At 32.1% G+C, this 24,494-nt stretch overlaps 3 protein-coding genes and 2 long non-coding RNA genes across 7 annotated transcripts; 3 read left to right on the top strand and 2 right to left on the bottom strand.

Moving 5' to 3' along the window:
- Positions 1–994: 994 nt before the first annotated feature.
- spz3 (Spaetzle domain-containing protein 3) lies at positions 995–13,068 on the top strand. Of its 3 annotated transcripts, XM_086916572.1 has the most exons (11): positions 1,275–1,404; positions 1,498–1,542; positions 1,623–1,727; positions 1,808–2,073; positions 3,469–3,980; positions 4,397–4,884; positions 6,018–6,249; positions 10,146–10,270; positions 10,722–11,015; positions 11,527–11,652; positions 11,730–13,068. In XM_086916572.1, the coding sequence occupies exons 6-11, from the start codon at positions 4,421–4,423 to the stop codon at positions 11,920–11,922; spliced, it is 1,434 nt and encodes a 477-aa protein (XP_086772698.1). In that variant the 5' UTR covers positions 1,275–1,404; positions 1,498–1,542; positions 1,623–1,727; positions 1,808–2,073; positions 3,469–3,980; positions 4,397–4,420; the 3' UTR covers positions 11,923–13,068. The 3 variants fall into 3 exon arrangements, with proteins under 3 accessions (XP_086772699.1, XP_086772698.1, XP_003692756.1); XM_086916573.1 differs by lacking the exons at positions 1,498–1,542; positions 1,623–1,727; positions 1,808–2,073 and having other exon boundaries at positions 995–1,404; XM_003692708.4 differs by lacking the exons at positions 1,275–1,404; positions 1,498–1,542; positions 1,623–1,727; positions 1,808–2,073; positions 3,469–3,980 and having other exon boundaries at positions 4,321–4,884.
- A 462-nt stretch (positions 13,069–13,530) lies between these two features.
- LOC100872601 (UPAR/Ly6 domain-containing protein crok) lies at positions 13,531–18,223 on the bottom strand. Its single transcript, XM_003692710.4, has 3 exons — positions 17,882–18,223; positions 16,053–16,211; positions 13,531–14,576 (listed from the first exon to the last, which is right to left on the bottom strand). Exons 1-3 carry the CDS (start codon positions 17,940–17,942, stop codon positions 14,338–14,340), a joined length of 459 nt encoding a protein of 152 aa, XP_003692758.1. The 5' UTR covers positions 17,943–18,223; the 3' UTR covers positions 13,531–14,337.
- Positions 18,224–18,293: 70 nt separating this feature from the next.
- LOC147656168 (uncharacterized) lies at positions 18,294–20,475 on the top strand. The gene is made up of 2 exons (XR_015294957.1): positions 18,294–18,435; positions 19,623–20,475. It is a non-coding gene; the product is annotated as an uncharacterized LOC147656168 (long non-coding RNA).
- On the bottom strand, positions 20,182–24,486 carry LOC100867805 (uncharacterized). The gene is made up of 3 exons (XM_003692823.4): positions 24,303–24,486; positions 23,911–24,069; positions 20,182–20,687 (listed from the first exon to the last, which is right to left on the bottom strand). The coding sequence occupies exons 1-3, from the start codon at positions 24,349–24,351 to the stop codon at positions 20,479–20,481; spliced, it is 417 nt and encodes a 138-aa protein (XP_003692871.1). The 5' UTR covers positions 24,352–24,486; the 3' UTR covers positions 20,182–20,478.
- LOC147656167 (uncharacterized) lies at positions 21,144–22,300 on the top strand. The gene is made up of 2 exons (XR_015294960.1): positions 21,144–21,594; positions 21,675–22,300. It is a non-coding gene; the product is annotated as an uncharacterized LOC147656167 (long non-coding RNA).
- Positions 24,487–24,494: the final 8 nt, after the last annotated feature.

Genomic DNA, 24,494 nt, shown 5'->3' with positions numbered 1-24,494 from the left:
TTTTTAATATTAATTATTAGGTAGATACGATTAAATTCCAATATTTTTATTATTCGTTTTATTATTGTTTGCAGATTTTTAATTGAATGAAAATGGCTGGAGGAGAAGGAAATATTTTAAAATAATTTTCTTTCTTGCTAATCTCAATTAGCAATTTTCAAGAAGAATGGCTCAAGAAGAATTTTTCTTTCAAGCAAAAGAGAAAAATGGGGAATGATTCTTTTTTAATTTGCTTAAAATGACAGGAAGATCAAGAATAAAAAAATATTCAAAAACGATTCTTTCTCAATCTTAATTGCAAAAAAATAATGAGAGAGAAAATTATACAAAAATTATAACGAGAAAATGAAGTAGGTACAATTAAATTCCAATATTTTTATTATTTGATACAAATATAATTTATAGAAATTCGGTTTGATTATTTAGATTAATTCATAGAAAAGAAGAGAACAAACAAAATGATTCGTCTTTTCTAATTCCAACTAATTCACATAAAATACAAGCCAAGGATGAAAAAATACTCCAATCTCGAGTACTTACTCCCCAAAAAATGAGGAGAAACAAAAAAAGACCAGAACAAAACCTCCAATTCTTCTCTCCATCCATCCGAATTCTCAGAGAATAACACGGAGAAGAGAACAAAAAAATCTTCCAAAACGATTCTTCCTTAATCCCTTTAATTCGCACAAAATGTCTTTTTTTTTTTTTTTTTTTTTTAGGAAAAAGCCAAGAATTAAAAAAATGCATTTCGAATCTCGATTACCAATTCACACTGAAAGAAAAAGAAAAAGAGAAAGAAAAGAGAAGAAGCGAATCGTGCGAAACGATGGATGAAGGGAAAATGGCGGGAAAACAGCTTTCGAACGATGAAGCGAATGCTCCATTAAACGATCATCAACCGAAGACAAAAAGGTGAAGGAAGGATGAAAAGGTAGGGGGTATCGAGACAGAAGAGAGGGACACGACAAGGAGCGGAAAGCGAGAGAGAAAGCTCGCAGTCGACGCTATTCTTCATGAACGAGGGACACCTCTCTTTATCCCCATTCCGCGACGAGTTGGTTAAAACAGCTTCTCCTTCAGTTGTCGCTCGCCAACCCAGCGTTTCGCGCGGTGTCACGCACGCCTCTCGGCGATTTCGGCGACGAGCCGAGCAACCACGTGTTTCGTTCCCTCTTCTCAGACCGCTTCTGGATTTCTTCCTCCTCCATCTTCCGAGATTCACGCGTAACTTTTCTCGTCGAACATCAAACACAAAACAATCGATAGTAAAGATACGAAAAGTGAAAGCGAACAGATGAGATTTTGTGTTTCGGTGCGTGCCCAGACCGTCGTGTGCTTCCGTTCTGCTCGCCGGCCTCTTTCCGAAATTCCGAAACGGTGAACGGATCGTTGTACCGATATCAGGTATGTCGTTACAGTCGGATACGTTTAAGAAATACGTATTGAGTTGAGTTTCAAGATTTCTCTTTTATTATCTTAAAAAAATTTTTTGGGAAGATTGTTTGCAAGGATTGCAGTTATTTGAAAGGAAGGATTGTAAAAGTAATTTATTGAAAATATTCTGACATTTGGAATTCAAGTTGATTAACTTTACTTTATGAACATTTCCTTTTTTGATTCAGCGCCAACAAGAGATGGGCAAGATTTTAATGAAGTTAAGAATAAGAATTGCTGGAATCAATCAGAGTATATTATTTCGTTTATTTTTCATTGATTAATCAAAGCATGTAAGTTATAAAGAGTATTATAGCGTGGTAGTTAGTGAATTTCTTACTCAAAGTAACTTTATTCAAAATTAATTTTTCAGTTCATTAGCGTCCAACTCTGATGCCAAGATTAGAATTATAGATATATATATATAGAGAGAGAGAGAGAGAGAGAGAGAGAGAGAGTTTCTAGGAAAATCTAGAATCCAAATGATTAGCCTTCAATTGATAACTTTGGCTTCCGGCAATCTTCATTTGGCTGGTCAATTAACATACACGCCTCGCGCATAAATAAAATAAGCAAAGAGGTCTTAATCCACGTGCCAGGTTACCTCTCGAATCATCCAACACGCAAAATTAGCAACAGGTTGAAAACATTTCTACTTCGAGAAGTCTTTTTTCCCAACCGCATCTATAACTTATAACTGTAATTGTAATGTTGGATGCAACAAGAGCATCTCGATTTTCAAAGAAATAAACTTTTTTTTTTTTTTTTTATAGATATTCCTGTAAATCAAAATTGACGAAATTGTTTTCTAACGTTGATCTTTTTTACCTTTCTAAAGAATACATAGAAACAGAGCATTATCACCGAGGCCCATCTTCTTGCATCCAATCACGTTAATTAAATGAGATCAGATACAATACAAATGAAAGATGCTTTGCATTCGAATTAAATATTCCAACGCTACGAAGCAATAGTAATAATAATAATAATAATTTGGACAAATTATAATTTAACGATGTTACGAAAAATGGAAAGCAGATCTATTGGCGAGCCCAAATTTTTGGTGAAAGCATACTCGGATTTACATACTCGATTTCGAAGAAAGTGATCTTCCGAACGGCGAAAGTGATAAATGATCATCGTTCGTAACGAATCGAGATGAATCGAGAGATTCATTTTTAATTTTTTTGCGAAGCACGGCTTTTTTTTTTTTTTGCGGTGGACATTCGTTCGAAAACGCACAACACGTGGTGCACGCGCGCAAAATACGAACAATTGCGTGACCACGCAACACGCCAACGTATTCGCATAATTTTCCTTCATAAAGATGTTACCAGTTGTTGACTGTCAAATACATAGATATATACATGTATATACGTATTTTTAAGTAACGTACACTTGCCACATTACAAAGATTTACCACGTCACTTTTTATTCGTTCTTATGGTTCTTGGTGGTGAAAAGTGTGGTTTCAATGTAAATTACAATTTTTATTCATCTTGATATTTAGTAACTTAATATCAAAATGTGACTAGAGATTGAATTGAATCTAACTTCAGATTTTGACAAGTACTTTTGGCAAAATTGATATTAGTTTTTGTTCAAATATATTGATATACGATTTATTTATTGATTGTTATAAACAGTCCAAGTTTCACACACAACGTGACAGAAATAGAACTGTTTTATTTCAATGGAAACTTAACCCTTCAGAAACGATATTGATTGAAACGAAGTCAATGCAATGTTATACACAAAAGAATTGAATAATATGTCAAAGATTATAACACTTGAAATGCTACTGTTCAGAACTATAGAGAAAAAAACAAAGTGTCTAAAAATGTTTCATAAATTCACAAATATATTCGATTATTCTTACAACGTGTTTTAACTAATATTTAATGTTAATATTTATCGTTTCTCAGAACGTACCACTACATTTATCTCTCCACTGTGATATTATCGTGCAATTATGATCGATAATAATTGCTCAACGAGCGATATATACATATCGACTTCTCGTTATCGTTTCAGATCGATCTCTCGAGGCTGCAACAAGAGCGCTGCGCGGGAAAATCGAAGGAGAGGAAGGAAGAAGCCGTTAATTTTCGTCGAACAAACTTATTATTTTTCCCTATATGAAGGAAAAATTTTGAACAATTCGATAAACACGTTACCGAGTATGTTGCCGTATATCGCGAGACGAAAAACGACGTTGAACACTTGGACGAAATCGACGAGGCGTTATTAAGATTGGTGAAAAAGATAACACGTTTAAAGAGGTGCTATTAACTCGATTATACAGTGAAATCGATTGCTCAAATTTTTAATGCACGGTTTAATGCCGAGGTCCCGAACAATAATCACGAAATAGTCGGTTAATGATCGAATCATGAAGTTTACGATAATGAGAGGTGATTTTTTGCACGAACAAGATCACAATCAAAGTTTTGCAAATTTTTGAAAATTCATCGCTGAAGCGCGTGATTTTACCTTTTTTTTTTTTTTTTTTTTTTTTGCGCCAAATCTTTCGTCTGCACATACAAGTAAGTTTTAAAATTCTAATTATTATATTATTATCTTTAAATTCATTTAATTTCATTTCCCTTCAAAGGGATTAAACAAACATTTTTTTATGCTTTAATGCAATAAAATATTCAATTCTCTCAATTTCTTTACATTGATAAAGAGCAATTTATTGATCCACGCAATAACCATAATCGAAAAAAGTTCCTTTTACAAAAGATTACTTTTCAAAACAATATTTTCAATATTGTCACAATGTTTCATCGCAAAGCGAATTCCTTTATATATTTTCTCAAACCACTAACACTTCCCTTAATTTTCAATTTCGCTACATAGCTTATCAATTTACAAAAAAAATTATTAATTCATCTTTACACAATAACCACAAACAACTCTTTCAAAAATTGTCAAAGTTTTCTTCGCAATTTGTTTGCAGACTAAAAAAAAAAAGCAAGTAGAGATGTCACTGGTCAACTTTACCTTGCCGTATCAATCGGCGACGCCTACACCGTTCTTCTACGACGGGCAAAACGGAGGGCAATCGACGGTGAACAACCTTCGCCTGAACGCCGTGCTTCCTCCCGCGCCAGCTCGAAATTTCAACGAGCAGGAGCCGTTCCAAAACGAGCCCTACATACCGCCGATCGGTTACCAAAACCAGCAACAGCAAAGGCAACGCCAATCGACGTTCAATCGACAAAGGAATGGAAATCCGTACGTCGAGCACTCGTCCTTTTCCTCGACTCAGGACACGAGATACGCGAACTACAATCAAGATTTCAGGAGGACGCAGCCGAGGCAACAGACGAGAGCCAGCGCGCCGCCATTGGCGCAACAGCAACGGGCAACCGTGGAAAAGGAACAAGAGAACTTCAGAACGTCGAGAATGCCGGAACAGGAAAGCTATCCTGACAGACCTAATGGGTAATTTTCTTTCTGTATCTCTATTTTCTTTCTCACTTTGTTTAGTTTTATTTTTGTTTCTGTCGTTTCTGTTTCTCTAGCATTCCTTTTATTACGATCGTAGATAGAGGAAGAAGATTATATAGAAGAAAAATTGGAAAATTGAGTAATTTATTCAAAGTCTCTGAAAATACTGAAAAATTCAAATCCATGCTTAAAAATTTCTGTGCCTCTAAAAACACTAATTGAGATGGATCGCGATACGAAAATTAATATAGAGAGAATTACGGTCAATTAGATGTTAAGTCGATGATTAAGTGGATGAGTTAATTCCACTTTGCTCTATTTTTTTGCAATAATTAATTAACTCGACGAGTAATAAACGGATATTTTCGCTTCGAAGCCGGCATTGAAATCGGTTGAAAAACATTTCGTAGTAGTAATCTTAATTGCAATCGTAATTATTTATGTAACGATCAGTCGAACAGTTTCTCGCTGCGTGCCGTGCATTCCTAATGAATTTCTGGCCAACAACTCGACTCGTGCGAGTTACTCGACCCTCACTTTCCTCCTCTGCGGGAAATTATGTCATCGATCTACACGATATCGCTTCTTTCTGCCGTTGTTACTCCAGATATGTATTATTAATATGAGCCATGCCAACCATACGAGGTATAGCGATATTTTTTTGCCTCGAACTTGCTGACAATTATCGCGAAAGGATAAGGATATCGTTTGTCCCTTTTCGATTTTTGCGCCGTGTCGCAGATCATTATACTTGTATCATTATATCTCGATATACTTTCGCAATTTCCTTCTCGAGGTATCTTTTTTAACGCTTTTATACTTTAATGGTTTACTTTTGTTTTTATCGAATTGTGCAATATTTATTTTACCTTTTATATTATAGGTATTAATCATCAAAATATATAATTTTATTTCTTCGAAATTATCTTAGAAATTTCAAGATTCAAAAGATTTAAAAGGATTAAAAGAGAGATTTAAAAATTCAATGATTAAAAAATTAATCCAAAGATTCAGAAAACTTAAATAAATTCAGAGATCCAAATATTTCAAAGAATTCCATCAGTTTCCATCATCGAGTGTTTCGTAACTGAATTACTGATCTGGAAAAAAAAAAAATTTTGTTAAAGGTATACGAGAGTAAACGGGGAAAGTGGACCTGGTACAAAAACTTCGATTCACGCTGTTTTAGACTATGATGACGACTTCGAGGATTACTACGACGACAAAGATCCAGAGATACCAAGGGATGCGCACGTCACGCCCATTCAAGGCCCAATTTTTTTAAAGAACGGCTCGGTCCCCGTAGTGCCACTGTATTCTTATCCGCAACTAAACAATGGTACTTACGTACAAATTCCGGTAAGTTGGAAAACAAAATATATATCATAATTCATTAATCGTTATTTTCACGAGAAATATAAATTTTATTATAATAAATATGAATACAAATTTGTAATAATATCGAGAATCGTACGACATTTCATTCGATTCTTACGAATGCTGAGTAATTGCGTGACTCATACGTTGTTAGAGCGGAAGAATTCGTTGCGAGTAGAAAGTATATATGACATGATAACTCTAATATAAATTTGCAATAATATGGAGAATTGTAACATTTCTCACGAATACTGAATAATAATGGTGCGACTCATAGGTCCTTAGAGCGGGAGAATCTCGTTGAGTAGAAAATATGCGATGAATGTAATATAAATTTGCAATAATTGTATCGAGAATTGTAATACTTTTTTTACCAATGCTGAATAACAATGGTGTGACTCATAGTGATTCTTAAAGCGGAAGAATTCGTTGCGAGCAGAAAATATATGATATAATATAATATAAATTTGCGATAATATCGAGAATTGTAACAATTCTTATATTCAACATTTCTTAAATACCGAGCAACAATAGTGTGACTCAGACTGTTAGAGCGGAAGAATTCGTTGCGAGTAGAAAGTATATTTAACTGTTCACGCACGAATTATATACAGACGTGGAATATATAAGTGGATTTCGTCAAACGTAGAGACATTCTGTATCAAGATACGAAGGAACTTTCAACAAATTTGTTAGACGACCTCACGATCTCAAAATTAGGTCGCGTATATGTCTTTTATCTTTATGACTGGCATACTTTTTCTAAAATTTCAATAAAGATCTTGCTTCTTGGCAACTATTGTTTCAAATTGAAAATTCGCTAGTTGGAAACAAGAATACGAAGTTTACGAGTGAAATAATTCGATCAATTATCCATGATTAAAAAATATTTTTATATCTCGTGAGAGTCATACATATCTTCGGATTAATTAATATTTGATAATGAAACGAAAGTTTAATCTTAAAAAAAAAATTATCCATATTTTCAAAAGAATTTTTATATTTCACAAAAAGATTTAAATAAATCTTCATGATACTTCATTAATATTAACAATGATGGTACGCATTTCCCTTTGTATCCAAAAATATTTCCACTCTTTGAAACTCTGTTGTATTCAATATAACTTATAAATTTAATTTAATTAGATAAATATAAATTTTACCTCGTTAGATTCAATATATCCAATCTCTTTAAAGAACGATTTTATTTCAGTGAATTTTATATTCGAATGAATGAGTCTTTCTCACTTGCAATATTCGAAGAATAAAAATTCATTTCTTTATTTTTTTCAAATTTCTTTGAAATCAAACGAACAAACTTATCGTGTTTACCATGAAAATGACAAAAAATTTAATCAAAAAAGGACAAAATGGACGAAACAGGATCATCAAATCGTTATTACCTTTCAAAAATAAAACAATTAACCTTAACCAAGCGGTGCAAGTTTACAGTTTCAGAAACGTTTTTCATTGGCGACACGAAACACAGTATTCTCCACAGTTTGTTCCTTGAAAGCATCTCGTACTTGAAATCGACTTGTTCGAGGATCGTTTGAAAGGTGATCGAACGCGGCCGTGGTTACAGGAACGTTCAAAGTCTGTATCAACTAGCGTGACATTTTCACCGGCCACCCATGACCCCGTGTATCTTCCCTAGAATCTCGCGAAGAGTCGGTTGGGTGCATGCACTTACACCCGCCCATCTCCTCTCCTCGTGTCTCTACTCTTACCTACCGTGCGTGTAATTCGAACGATGTGGAAAGAATCGGCGCAATGCGATACCGGCTTAAGGTCGTGGTGCGCTGGCATTGAGACCATAACCTCTTGAACCCGCCGCTTCGTAGGTTATTCGAATAAATTGATCAATATGGTATGTTATAAAAGATTATTGGTAATGTTGTGAATATGAAAAATATCAAGGAAGAATCTTTGAGGGTTTGATAAAGAAGGGAAGTCGATTTATGTTTTAGAAATTTGCCGAAAATGAAAGGTAGGTTTGAAAACAATTTTGTCAACAATTTAATAATAGTAGATAATATTGGAACAAATTGTAGCAAGAGGATTGTTATTTTGATTGTTGTTTCGAATTTAAAAAATTGAAAAAGTAGTAATAAATAATGTTGAGATTTCATAGCGAGAGGATTGATATTTTGTTTACATATTCGTCGAAAAATCTTTCAATACTACTGGCCGAAAGGGTATATAGATTTTCATACGCGTAAATAAACTTTAAAAAATTGAAACATGGAGATTGAACGATCTGATAATAAATAACAGTCAAAATTGAGATCAATCGATTCGATCGAGCATCGATTGTGAAACGATATAACGACGTGACACAACTGACAATATCGAATTACAGTTCGGAAGCGATCCGGTCGATGTCCTCGATCCAATCGCTGAAAGTTAAAAAGAAATACGATTAACCTTCCTCGCATGTTCCATCGTGATTTTTGCGTCGTATTTTTCGATTATTGTGCAGGCCTGCCTATCCCACTGTAATTAAGGTATTCCACTTCGTATAAGTAAATCGTTCGAATTCGATTCGAAAATACACGGTATGAAGCGAAATATAGTTATTAAAGTCGTGCTAATTTTTCACGTAAATTTACCGAATAATTATTATATAAACATTATATTATTATTTTTTTTTTTTTCATTTTAGTCAATGTTTCCTTCCTGTTGAACCAGCAATTTTTCTCTTAAAAAATACAAGAGATGAATCATTATTCTAAAAATTATTGAAAGGTATCTTGAAAATTATTAAAAAATAAAAAGTTCGTGTATTCACGAGATATGCGAGGCATGATTCATTTTCTGCCTCCCAATGCATCATATTTTCCCCTGGATACAACGGTTCGAAGTTACTCGAGTCGCTGAATGACGCCTACTGATCGCTCGATGGAGACGTGTGCGTAGGATGATAATCATCGGCGGACCCGACTTCCGGTACAATCGGCAATTACAAATTCCACGAGGTACATGGAAAATTAATCATAAAGTTGAAACAGTGGATAAGGATCGTTGACATTTCGATATTCCAAGAGTTATTAAATTATCTCACTCGAAGAGTCTATTGACGAGAAATAACTTTCAAATGTACGTTCTAAAATTATCAAGTTTTTGAAATTATTACGCTACAGAAAATTGTTTTTCAATGTAGCAAAAAAATAACTCTCAAGAATTTCATCATCTTTATTTCACAATCTTAATTTCCCAAAATTAATTCTTTTTCTAATGGACGTTACATTGAGAATCAGAAATTATTTTCCAACAATTAGTTTCAATTTAAAATAACTCTCGAGAGTTTTATTTTCGAGTATATATATTTATATTACCTCTGATTAAAATTAATTTTTGGACGCTACGTTGAGAAAGTTAAAAGTATTATTATATTCGAAAAAACAATTCTTAAGAATTTTACTTTCGAATATACACTCTCAATTATCAACTTTCTAAAATTTATTACAATTAAAGTTAATTTTCAGCAATTTGGACTCTATATTGAAAGTTACTCTTTACAAAAATAATAATAATAAATTCTCGAAAGTTTTAGTCTCAAATGTATCGATGTCTCGACTTCAGTTCTGATGTTACATTCCATTGGAAATCAAGTGTTATTCACACTGCGACACAATTGTCTCCTCCATGGAAACGTCCTTGCGATCGATCGTAGGCGTCATTATTAAGTATATTTTACCTATAGTTCTATCACCATTATTCTGGAAGAATACATGAAGATGCGTAGGTCTCGTACAATCTACAAATTGTACTTCTTATTATTATTATTCTCGTGACATTGAATTTTACGTCATCGTGCCATCACAATTACTATTGTTTTTTGAACATATCTTAAACGCGTTGTATTTTTCTTCCAGATTCTTTGGACCGCACTTTCCGTCGCTCTGGGTGTCGAATTAAGAGGAGACTTGGTACGCGGGGTACCGTGCATTAAAAAATATCACCAGCTGTTCTGTCCAACTGCTGGAAACACATATCCCATGTAATTACTCTATTCGATAGTGTAATGATATTTTATAACTATTGTTGTGACTAAATTGCGGGTGTTTACGCATTTATACAAAATTTACATTATAGAAAAATCTACAGAGTATATATTTGCATTTGATATACATAAAAAAAAAGGTAAAATGGTAAAGGTATAATACATATTGTGATATTTGAAGAATAAGGTACATCCCTATCTTAAATTTTATTTCTTTAATTCTTAGTTTATAAAATTAAACTATTTTATGCACAAAGATTCGTTGTTAAATATGATATATCTTATTATAGAAAAACATTGATTTTTTAAGTTGAAAAGAAAAATCGAGAGATCTAAATTTTTCTTAATCACGATATAAATATCTCATTAAGAGGCTTGTAATGGGTGAGCAAAATGTCCACGAGATAATAAAATGAAGATAATAAAATATATATATATATATTTTTAGAGAGCGGATAGAGCGTTTCATCGACGAAAACAAGGCGTTAATGAAGAGAATGTATGGTGACTTCGAAATGAGTTCGGGATACGGGTCACCAACGAGAGAGACTGGCCATCATCGTACACGTAGAAGAAGAAAAAGTAGAGAAGCTGTGAAACACGATATACCTGATGGTGGACCCAATTTCCGGGACGAATTGGATCCGGAAATCGAGGCTAATGGTGACTCATTTTTCGCCAATGTGAGAAAGACTAGAAACCCTAGACAGTCTCCTGGAAAGAATCATAAAGACAGCGGCAGGTATATACAAATTATTGGAAATTATGGCGAAAATATAACTTTTTTTCAAACAAGAAATGTAATTGTTTAGGAATCTGAGATTCGAGAGTTCCAAAAACAAGGAAAAAGTAATTAATTAATAAGTTTAATGGAAAGTTTCAAATTCAAGATTTTAATTCTTACACGTTTCATAAAAAAATAAAAAGAAATATTTGTCAGAATCATTCAATTATATTATATTAAAAGTGCGAATAAATTCGAGAATAAAATTTTTTAAAATCACTCTTGAAAATAAATTTTTTATAAAAGAATTTTCTCTCTCAATGCAATTCCATTTGCGAAAAAAAGAGGGAATTTCAAATGAAATTCGCAATGCAGGTGACAAGCTTTTCAAAAAATTATGAATTTTTTACGTAACTTTTCTTTCAATCCATTTTCTATTTCGTTGCATTTTACAACCATTCATTGTATCTATTAATATTCTCTACCAAGATTTTTCGACTTTTGTGCATTGAATTAAAAAATTTTCCAGAATCGATGCATGCGAGTCCAAGGTGGAAATAGTGACGCCCTATTGGGCGAGCAACAGTGCTGGAAAGATTCGTGCCATCGTGAACACGCAGCACTTTGAGCAAGCCATTCACCAAGAAGTTTGCTCGTAAGTATATTTTTCATGTCTTTTAACTTTCATTCGAGAATATAAAAGTTTTCTTCGAGAAAGTTTCCTGTTTCCAGGAAAACCCAGACGAATCGGTGCACTGGCGACTGTGGCTGCGAGCAAAAATACAAATGGCACAGATTGCTCGCCTACGACCCTGATAACGATTGCAAAGGTATCTTTATGGATTGGTTCCTCTTCCCTTCTTGCTGTGTGTGCAGATGCGAGCCGGTTGCTAACAAATTTCCATCGTCGAATAATCGAAATTAAAGATACTTCTTGACGTGTGATTTGATTGAAATTTATAAAAAAGAAAAAAAAACTGGAAGAGTATATAAGAGTAGTAGGATACATATTTGCCATTTTCTTTCGTGTACATTTCATCACTGAGATCCTACATATTTATGAGTGATATATGTGATTAGAAAGTATTGGAGAAGTTATTCCTTATCACATATTACTAAGGAATAAATAAACTAATGGTATATATCTATAGGTTATAAATTAGATTATTAGAATTTGCAATAATTATCGATACTATGTGATATTATATATTGCATCAATATTAGTTGCAAGAATTAATATTGTTTACTAGTTTAGTTTAATAATTCATTCGATATTCTTATTGTATTCAATGATACGTAAGAGATAATATAAAATTGGAGCAAAATACAAGGAAAGGATAACAAGCAACTATAAAAACCATAAAGAAGATCTATGTCTTCTAGTAAATGTTCTTTAAATAATTCGATATTCTTTTCGATTTCAACTTGCCAGAAAAAATTTGCTCATTTTTTTCTGATTTTTGCAATCTTTTGTTGTACGAAACTCAATGCTCTTGAATCAATTTAAATTTCAAGCATATCAAATCATTATGCAGCACATTTCACAAATGTGAAAAACAAGAAAAATTCATTTCATGATACTTTTATACGTTTTTCTTTTTTTTATAAGCAAAATAATTATTAATTTCGAAAAGAGGCTTTTTTGCTGCGCGACTTTCGTTTTTCATCAATATTATTTTCTCTTTCTTAAATAAGTTGTAAGTAAAGTTAGTTTTAGATAAATCGTTGTTCCAATCTCCTTGTAACAATCGAGAGAATACTTTTTAAGCAGTTCTATAAAGATATTCCTTCTTTATAATTTTGTTTTTATGTTATTACGTATTTTTAGAATTGATTTTAATTTTAAATTAAATGTTACCATGAAATTTATATAGCCATTTATAATGTATTAATTATAATATTATGTAAGTATTAATGTATAAATGTAATAGTAATTTGTATTTATTAAGTATTATACACAAATGATAGAAAGTGAAATTTAGTGATAGGATACATTATACATTATATTTTCCTATAGTAGAGTAAAATAGAAAATTGTAAATATGAAAAATAAATTCTAATTTCTCGAAAATTTAATGGTAAAATTGATTATTTTTAACATTAACAAATAAATCGAAAAAAAAAGAATAGATAATGGAAGCAAATTTAATCGCAATGAAAAGCATAATGTCTAATCTACAAATCTAATAATTAAAAAATTTTAATGAAATATAAGAAAATATTATTTTTAATCAGATAATGCGAAATGAAAGAATAAAATTTCGTATCATCTTATACATTGGACGGATTCCTGATAAGCTAATTTTTTTCTTCGTTTTTTCTTTTCATCTTAAAGTAGTATTACTACAAAAGAAATTAAATAAATAACAAAAGATTAAAGAGTGAAAACGACAAAGCTTAAACCAATAAAGTTAACGAGAGAAGAAAATTCCAACAAAAAAATCGATAAAAAAGAATTGGAAAGAATTACTAATAGTGACGTGAAAGCAAGTATTCGAGAGGCTGCAAATCTACGTAATTACAAAGTATAAAATCAAGTTAACAATCCTTTATTATACAATCACGTCACACGTGTTAAATCTATATACACATTGTACAAAAATATCGTCGTTTCATTTAGTATAGGTTTTTTTTTATTTTTACTTTTTTTTTACGGAAATCGTGTTATCGTTAAATAGACGATTAGATTAAATAAAGCTTTCAGCACGATGACGCAACTACTCCACTATATGTCAACCTGTTCTACTTAATACGCGACTAACGAGCTATGCCTAACTATAAAATAGTTAACAAACTTGTGCGCGCATAAAATTATTTTAATACACTGTTTTATCATCTTAATAAGATTTTCAAATAGGTACACGCGTCTAGAATAGCGATTTAATCGATAATTTGGCCAAAAAATGGTTATAATAGCGATAAGGAGTAAATTACACGATAAAATTTATTTACGAAGCATTAACACATTATTAGATTTAAGATCCTTTAAAACAGCGCCCTCCACGATAGCAAATAGCGATTTAATTAATTGCCAATTAATAACTTGGTTATTAATCAAGACTATGATAATTAAAATTTTTTTTATTATTTAAAATTACTTAAAATTGCGCTCTCTAGAATTAGTAATTAATAGCTTTGTTATTAACCAATACTACAATAATCAAATTACTTCGTTTGAATTAGTATAATTTAAATCATTTCGAAATGACTTCTAAGACCACGATAATTGAACATTTCATCATTATGTTTCAATTCGTATAATTTAAGATCGTTTAAAATGGCGCGCTTGCTCCGCGATTATTTTTCACAATGAAAAATGTGTATAGGTTAGAATTTTTCGTTAAAGGGCGATGTATTTCGATTGTAGGTAACGATAGCCGATAATAGCCAACGTGACCATGAAGAGAGATTGTGTAACAGATACTCCCATGGCGGAATTGCAGAGGTCGGTGCTGCAAATATGACATTCGATTAAATTTCGAGTTGAAATCGCGGTTGCACTGCAAGGACCATCCACGATGTCTGCTTCATCGACGTTCGGTGTTGAACACTGACGAATCACCACTCTTTCGCCATTCTCTGTAAGAAAAAAAAAAAAAGAAATCAAGTTCAAAAAATTTATTTGAGAATCAAGAAATTTTATTTTTTATTATCTTTCATTTTATTACGAATCATCGTGTTCTCTCATTGTACTCGTAACGTTGACATATGTGCAATTAGAATTAGACAATGTAGACATTTATGCATGTCGATCGATCAATTTTACGATGTCATCGAGTCGTAAAATGGTTAGCTTCCGATTGCAACGTGACATTAAGGGAAATTATTCGCAGATTCACAGGATTTATGTAATCCGTAACCAAAATATCCATAGAAACAGACATAACGTATGCATAACTTCCGATTCACATGCGTGTAACCGAATATTAGCACGCTATACGCCATGTTTCCTTTTGTGTTTACGTTTGAGCGATCTGGTGCAACAGGTTGTGTAACAGCCAGAATTCCAAATGTCACCAACAAACCACGGAAGTAATTACGAAACATTATGTATTTGAGTAAACTTAGATCTCGTGGAAATCTATCCAAGATTAGAATCTACGAACGATACATCTGAGAAATTTATCCCAAAAGTTATTCAATTTATACAAAGTAAAATCATCGAAACATTTGATTTCTGCATTCTGTAAAATCATCAACACTAGAAAAGAACACGAAAAAATTAGAAATTAAATTGACAATTTTCTACAAATTATTCCCGATTGAGTTTTAAAATTTCATTACACAATTTTTTGTTCACGTTTGAAGAAATGACATTTTTTAACAATTATGCAGATTTAATTAATCTTTCACACTCGTTAACTCTAGGATTCGAGTTACACGATTAACCTCAATATTCATGATTCCATGACATCGAGTGATTTTTCCATGACATAGGCGCGGTTTTGACCTTGCCAATACGTAATTATCGCAATTATGGTGTAGAAGCCATGACTCACGAACGCAACATGCACCGTGACGCTCAACTTGAAGACGATAGGTTACGCTATCCTATGATTTCATACAACGTGTGTACGTCATCCCTGATGTAAGAATTGAGAACACATCCATGTATATATATATATCTATGCTTATGACTAAACAGGATGTCTCGAGTTTATTATATATTTGTGTAAATACGCAAAGGAAATTTTTCATTTTTAAGACGTAGAATACATATATAAAACGTTCAATTGTATAATCATACACATAATTGTACGAATGATATAAAATTAATATCGGTTTAAATATAAGGATAATTTAAATGTAAAAAAAGATATGAGAACTTGAATTTTAGGATTCGTATTTATATTCAATGCTACGATAATATTCGTTCAAAAATGGATTTTTCGGAGTTGGCAACAATTTCTTATATATTGAATTTCTTCCTTCTTCGTATAAACACCAATGATTTTAATTTAATTTTTCCTCTTAATTCTTATTGGGAAAATTGATTCTATCTTCTGATCCAATTTGATATTCGTTGGGGATTATTTTTAAAACAATTATTGTTACCTCTTTTCACGATTTTCCGGCAAATTTGTTTCGACGTCTCGTAAGTTCCAGATTCGCATATTTTCGTATGGAAGGTGCTATGATGGTCAGTGATGTTCATCGGATCGCCACATAAGGAATTGGCGTTGGAAGCGCAGTCCCAACATCGTAAAGCCGAACCTGTTCGATCATCAATTGATAAATATATTAAAATCATCGAATATTAGCAAATAAATTTATTATTTCGTTGCACCTCGAGTTTTCATTTTTCAGAAAAAGTTGTTCAAAAAAATAATTCTGATTTAATGCCAATTATTACGTATAATTGAACGTGCATACATTATACCTAACTGTTTCGAGATTCAATATCGTTTATATTATCATATTGTTTAGAATAACAAAGAAATGTTGAAACGTCCATTTCGAATGATATTATGGAATATTCCGATAGATTAGTCATTCCTCTTTCTGCTGCAGAAAAATGACGAAATATATATAGAAATGTATACACGACCTGCGTTCAATCAAGAATATTTACAAAACGCGTTAAAATTTACGAATTATAAAAATTCGCGTTATAGAACGGAACAATCGATCGTAACGATTCAATAATGATCATACCTAATTTATTTTAGAGAGGTCGAGAAACAAACAAAAAAAAAAATAAGTAACAATGGATCAAACGATTTGATAATGCATTTGATAAGATGATAACAATGGACGATTGCGTAACGAGAAAATAGAAACAATAATTAAAGTCGTAAGTGGACCAAACGAGTCAAAAGAAACATTAATGCCCGAGTTTAACGTTTAATGAATGTAAATGACGTAATAACTTTATCTTAATGCTTTGCTCTGCCATATTTCAACCACCATTGTTATCGAATCATCGTCTATCGTCATTGCCATCCAATTCTGATTCACACTGTTTCGTTATTAAATTTTTGCTTTCGAAACATTTCGGGGAAAGAAAAAAATGGATCGAAGCCTTTTATCAAATATCCTCGTAAATCACGCGTGTCGTCAAATTTTGAACGCGCATTTCGGCGGGAAAATTAAAAATTAAGGGATCAATTAGAACGAAGGAATTAAATTATTAAATTTATTACGATTTCTTTCAAAATTTAAATTCGTTTCAAAATTTTCCTTTAATGTTTAAAAACGAAGTTTTCTCAATCCTTAACGAAAATTAAACATTCGTCACGCAAATGCTCATTTTTTAAAAAACTCGATCGTGAATTTTTACGATCTTAAAATCATTTATGATCATCCTTCAAAAATTCAAATTGACAAATTTCGATGGAATTTTACTTATCGGACAAGATCGTAATGATAAAAATATTAACTAAAATCATGGCAAAATTCCAATAATAAAATAATAAAAACGGAGTGGAAAGAAACAAACTGGATCAAATTTTTTCATCGAATATCCACGGAAATCACGTGCATCACCAAATTTCAAAAACGTGCATTTTGGCGGGAAAATAAAAAATTTTTCAGGGATCAATTAATTTTCTCTTCCAGGATAATAAATTGTTAAATTATTCTTCCAAAATTTAAATATATTATATAATAATACGATTATTATTTTCGATTATTTATTTCTTGGAGACACGCTTATCAGGAATTAAAAATTCTTCGAAATCTTTTCTTAACAAAAGTTAACAATTCGTCACGTCAATCCTTTAAAAATTCGCAAATTTCGATGAATTATCATATATTTATCATAATAATAATAGTAATAATAATAATAACAACAACAACAACAATAAAAAACTTAATAATAAAAAAATTCCTCGGAGATCGATCAATTAATTTTCTCGCTTTTCTCAAAACTGTTAAATTATTACCTGATTGAATGGAAGCGGCCAGGCCAGCCACGATCAGCACCCAGCCCAATGTCGACGACATATCGATTCTCCACTATTTGTCAAGATATCCTCTTCGATACGGATCGATCAACACCAATCACGAAATCTATGTTGGAGCATGTGGTGGTTCGGAAATAGGCAGAGAGGAACTGGTAGCGTCACCGTACGTGTTCACAGCGTTACTGAAACACAACCAACACCCCCTTTTTTGCCCGGAGTACACCTCCTCCTCCTCCTCGATTCTTGGGATTCATAAGGCATGGACCAACGCCACCAATAAACGCACGACTCGCGCGCCACTAATAACCCTCCATAGGATGTCTAAAAGGAGTATCGAGGGAGTAGGAGTCGGGTAGAAGAGATTAATTGGTTAAAATTTTTCGAACGAATGTTTTTGCTTTCGCGTCACGAGAATTGTTGTATTCTTTTACGTCGTAGATGCGCGGCGTGCTGCGACGGTGACGAGTGATAATTTATTTTTACGTAATTTGTAATTAATTTTGAATAAAGTGTCGTTTTTAAAGCTTGTTGTGGTAAGTAAAGATTAACAATATTCGTCGTAGATAATTTACGAGATACTGTTTCCAAGTGATTTTTCTTTAACGATGAAAATTATTATTAATTTCAATCGATCGTTTCATAAATAATTCACTTGACTCAGATTGCTTTAAAGAGATTGCTTTCAAAAATTTGCTTGGAAGATTTTAAAGGTGAGCGGGGAGCTTTATCGAAAGCATAGCAGTGAAAATGATAATACGATTTATTTTGAAACGTATGTTACGATCGATCAAAAAAAAAAAAAAAAAAAATTAAAAAAAACCATCAAGAAAAATGTGTACGAGTAATAATAACTTTAGATTGTTATAGAACTTAAATATTGAATTAATAGAATTAATAGAAAGATTGTTTTATGCACTGCTAAAATTTAATAGACGCAAAATATTCCAAGTATAATATATCAAAGTGATATTTGAAGAACGAGACAAATCTTTAATCTTAAGGCTTTACAAATTTATTGTTTCTCGCGAGTTTTTCCCTATAATCAATTATAATTAATTTATTTGCAAAAAATTATTCAAATGAAAATTGACCACTTTATTCGTATTTTGAAATTATCGGCTAATTTCAAACCGCGAACATTTTTTTATTATTAAAACCGCCAAGTGGAGAGCGAGCAAGAGGAAAGGAGGGAAAGGGAGAACAGGCGAAACGGTAATTATGAGTCCAGGGAGAGGGAGAAAGGAAAGCGGCATTGCTCTTCAGGGACCCTCATTGGACTCGTTAGAACAATTATGGGCCTCCCCCTCCCTCTTTCTTCGGGATCTCTTACGAGCTTCGTGCTGGAAAAATATTTGATTGTTTGGAATTTCAGAGGATTTACTCTGATTTCGAATCTTGAAAGAGTCAGAGAAGACTTGTAAGGGATTCGGAACGAAGTTGTTGCTTCCCGCTTCCTGCTTTATGATAGCCTAATAACTCGCGATTCTCCTTTCTCCTCCTTTATTTTATTAGAGTTTAGGATTGGATGAAGTGTACGCAGTGGCCAAGTTTGAAGAGTTCGAGGAAATTGCTAGGATTATTTATTCCTTTAAAAAAGAAATATATTTTTTTTTTCATCGCTATGTTGAAATTTTTTTTTTTTTTCAAAATTAAATTTAAAAAAATCAAAGTTCTCGATCGATATAATGGATAAACTTTGTATCGCATATCGATGTTGTAGTATCGAGTTTCATTGGATGAACAGATATGGAACGAGAAGGATTGCAAACAGTGAGGCTTGCCGACTCGTTAAAGGAAGGCTGCTCGTCAGGGGTCAGAGGATCGTTTAACCCCGCGAGACATTACCGAATTGACTCCAGCATTTGACCCCTCCCCTTCAACCAGATGCAACCCACTATGCGTACATAGATGTTGCGCGCACGATTCTCGTAGGTATTGGTCGGGACCTAAGTCATCATCATCGATACAAAGGTTACACTGTCTCCCTGTTCATTCATAAAGCCATTTAATTTCTCGCTTGAAAGTCAACTGCCTTTTCCGGTCAATCGATGTTTATCGTCGTCGTCGTCGTCTTTCAAACAACGACGATGATTACGATGATTTGTGATGCGAGAATGATGAGAAAAAGAGAGCAAGAAATTTGCCGAAAATTGTTATTAATTTCTGAAGGGAGAAATTTGGAAGTTGATTCGAATATTTTTATCAATTTGTAAAGAGAATTTTGTGAATATAGAAGAGAAATTTTTTGGAGGGAGGAATTTCGAGAAAAAGGAAAAAGGTTTGTTGTTGTTTGGAAAATTTTATTAACTTGTCTTTGTCAAAGATTGAACAAAATTAAATTAAGTTCTAATATAAACGATGTTTTAAGTAATAAAATTTCCACATTTCTACGTATTTTTAATATTTCGATCTTAAATGATAAAGAAATATTTCTAAATATGAGAATCAGAATCGTGAGAATATTCATTCGCGTTAAAAGTTAATTTCAATCTTATTCCATTTCTAATTAGTTATTTTGTAAGAACACGTGAAACGTGAAATCAACCATTTTATTACAAAAAAAAAAAGAAGAAGAGTTAAAACAAGTATATCATTGAAGTTATCGAAGTTAAAATTATCAATATTAAATTGTTCGAAACACGATTGGAATTTTGGCTGTTGCAAGCGTAATCATCGCAAAAAGAGCACTTAATGCTGGATCCTGGAAAATGTTCCGCTTGTTGGCAGTACCCATCGATTTCTCGTGACGGCACGCAACCTCGTACCGTCACCAGTACGTCTCCATCTGCATCATTAAGGAAATAGTTGTGTCATAGTCTCACCAGTTTCAAGGCAGCGAAATATATATATATAAATGTATATAACGAAAATCGCGAAATTGAGATAAATGAATTGTGACAACGATGAATTATTACGCCATTCCGTGGAAAAAGGAGGAGGAAAAAGAAGTTAAGATCGATTATTAACCCATTCATATTCTATTCTTGACTAATGTTATCTAACCGGCAATTTTTAATTCGTAAATAAAGATCTGTATGCGCTTTTTAGACGCGTATGGAATTATAAATTTATTTAATCTTCCTTCAGTATAATATAGTTTCGAGTGAAAATGGAAAAACTTTAAATCTCGAATATATACGCATTAAACTGTTCAATCTATAAAGATTTATTGAAATATATTAAACGCATAAACAAAGCATTGTGCCATCTCGTGAGAAAAAGGAAAAACATTAAGACCACTAACCTATTTAATATTTTATTTTTGATTAAAATTATTGTTAACCAAGTAATTTTTAATTCTCTAAATAAAAATATATGCGCTTTTCAGACGCTTATGTAATTATACATTTATTTAACTTTTCTTCAGTAATATAGTGAAAATGGAAAAACTTTAAATCTCGAAGTACGCATTAAACCGTGCCTATTCAAATATATTGTGTATTGAAATATATTAAACGCATAGATGAATCATTATGCATAATCATCACGTGAGAAAAAGAAAAAACATTGATATTGATTATTAATCTATTTTTTAATATTGTTGGTTAAAGTCGTCTAACCAGTATGAAAATTTATGAAAATATATTAAACGCATAAACAAATCATTGTGCCATCTCGTGAGAAAAAGGAAAAACATTAAGACCACTAACCTATTTAATATTTTATTTTTGATTAAAATTATTGTTAACCAAGTAATTTTTAATTCGTAAATAAAAATATATGCGCTTTTCAGACGCTTATATAATTATACATTTATTTAACTTTTCTTCAGTAATATAGTGAAAATGGAAAAACTTTAAATCTCGAAGTACGCATTAAACTGTGCCTATTCAAATATATTGTGCATTGAAATATATTAAACGCATAGATGAATCATTATGCATAATCATCACGTGAGAAAAAGAAAAAACGTTAATATTGCTTATTAATCTATTTTTTAATATTCTTGGTTAAAATCGTCTAACCAGTATGAAAATTTATGAAAATATATTAAACGCATAAACAAATCATTGTGCCATCTCGCGAGAAAAAGGAAAAACATTAGACTATTAACCTATTTAATACTTTATTCTCGGTTAAAATTATCTAACCAATTATTTAATTTTTAATTCGTAAATAAAAATATATATTTTTATATATAATTATACACTTATTTAACTTTTCTTCAATAACATAGCTTCGAGTGAAAATGGAAAAACTTTAAAGTACGCATTAAATGGTGCCTATTCAATCTATGAAAATTTATTAAAATGTATTAAACGAATCATTATGTCTAATCATATCGTGAGAAAAAGGAAAAATGTTGAGATTGTTTTTCACGTTTAATATTCCGTCCTTGGTTAAATTGTTCTATCCGGCGAATAAAATTTTAAATTCTATGATACGTTTTTTAATTTATACGCGTAGAGTTATTAATTTTATTAATTTTCCCTTAGAAAAAAATTCTTTAAATGTAAATAGGATTAAATTACGACGAGGATGGTATTAATATTTCACGTGTTTTTAATATACGGGATTAAAAGCAGATAGATGAATTATTCGCAGAGAAGAAGAAGGAAAAATGTCGAGATCGATTGTTTTTCGCGTTTAACATTCCGTCCTTGGTTTTAAAATGTTCTCTATCCGGCGAATATTTTACATCTTATGATACTTTTTTAATTTATCACGTAGAATTACAAGCAATTTATTAATTTTTCCTTGAGGAAAGATGCTTCGAATGTAAATAAGATTTTAAATTGCGATTAAGGGGGACGGTATATAATGCTTGATATATTTTTCAACGTGTATACGTGTGCATGTGTAAATCGAAATTAAAAGCATAGAATTCTGACAGAATAGATAAGGACACCGATTCGATTCATCACATCTTACATAAGTACACGATATTTGTTTCAAAAAGGCAAAAAATACATAACTACCTAGACATTGTCCTACTTTCACAAAACCATATAAGAAATTCTATTCAATTCCTAATCGAGATAAATCTACGTCGTAAAATCTGGTTGTTTCTTCGCCAATGACCTTGTTACATCTCCAAAAAGAGGGGGAAAAAAAAAAAAAGAAATTGAGTAACAATTGATTTTTCTCTTCTGAAGCGTCGATTGCTTAACATTGGTCAACGTTGAGGAAACGTTGTCCTCTCTTAAAGAAACAAAATTGATTCAAATGTGGAAAATATAATTCTGTTTGAAATCTATCGTGATATCCTTTGTGAACAGTGAACAGTGAAATCTCTATACTCGTCCAATTAAAAAATTAAATTTCTTCTTAAAATTGTATTCATTCGAAGCTCGAAGCTAAGAATTTTTATTCCCTTTTCGACGATTCTTATTGAAAAAAATTGATTTTACGTTTCATTCTTTAGATATCGAATCGATGATGAATATAGCAGAGTGACTCACGAAACCATTCCAACACTGTTTTATTTCCTGATGAAACAATATTTTAATATACGAAGGATTTTTTTTTTTTTTTTTTGCTCAAAGTTTCAATGAATTTTCTTTAAATACAATGGTTTCTGATGAGAACAAACTTTTAAAGTTTCAAAAAAATATTCAGAAATATTCACTCCGCCATTCCGTTGAAAAAAAAAGTTCTCGGGTGAAATTGTATCAAAAGTAGAAAAAAATATAGACAATTTAGCGTAAATGGTGATAACTTGATTTCATCCGTTGAAAGCGATTTCTCGTCTCGAGAAGAGAGAGAGAGAGAGAGCAAAAAGTTTCATTCGAGATAAGATTTTTCGAGTTAGGTGAATATCCTTGTAAAATAGCGTTCGAATACTTGCACACGAACCACATTAAAAAAAAAAAAAGAACACTCGTGAATTAAACTTAACTCAAAATTCACCGTGGTGTTCCCTGTTTAACATGTATGCACAACCGACCGCGCGAATGTGATCGAGCATGTTGATAGCACGTAACATATCGTGGATGCACGTTGCGTGCACGTAATGAAGGCGAGCGCACGCAACAGTAATCTACGTAGAGGTTATTTCATATACGCACAATCGATGATGCTTTTCAGACAATGATGCGACTCGTTTCGAGGGCAGAGAGTTAAATCGAAATAGGATGACGGGTAAGGATCGTTGCATTCCGTCGTGTGCCTGTTCCTCAAGTTAGTGTTGCATTGGTAACACCACAACTTCTCTCCTTTCCCATACTCTGTCAAATTTGAATCGATGTTTTTATATTTTCGATCGAAGCGAATGATTGTCGAGGGACAAAATAAAATTTGTAATACGACGAGATTACTTTTCTACTTTCTGTAATATAAGTTACAACGCTTACTTGGTTAACGACGATGCGATGAACGAAATAATATTTGAACGAAAATTCTAAATTCCTTTTCTTTTCACTTGGATGGAAATAATAGAATGGAAAATTATAATGCTTACCTAAATTCACGAGAACGATTATCGTCATCGAGATTGCTCGTCCAGCCATGTCGGTTCCACCTCTGCATACGTTCCAAATCTTTTCATCTTACTTATTATCTTATCTTTGGTGATAAAAATAAGGATCATATAGCTTCTGAAAATGTGAACTAGAGTAGGGAGCATAGATGCGCGGCGTAAAATTTGTCAGAG

Source organism: Apis florea, unplaced genomic scaffold, assembly GCF_048593485.1.
Source record: "Apis florea isolate Af1SG1 unplaced genomic scaffold, ASM4859348v1 contig_3802_pilon, whole genome shotgun sequence".
Taxonomy (NCBI): Eukaryota; Metazoa; Arthropoda; class Insecta; order Hymenoptera; family Apidae; genus Apis; species Apis florea.
This window is presented reverse-complemented; position numbering and strand designations above follow the sequence as displayed.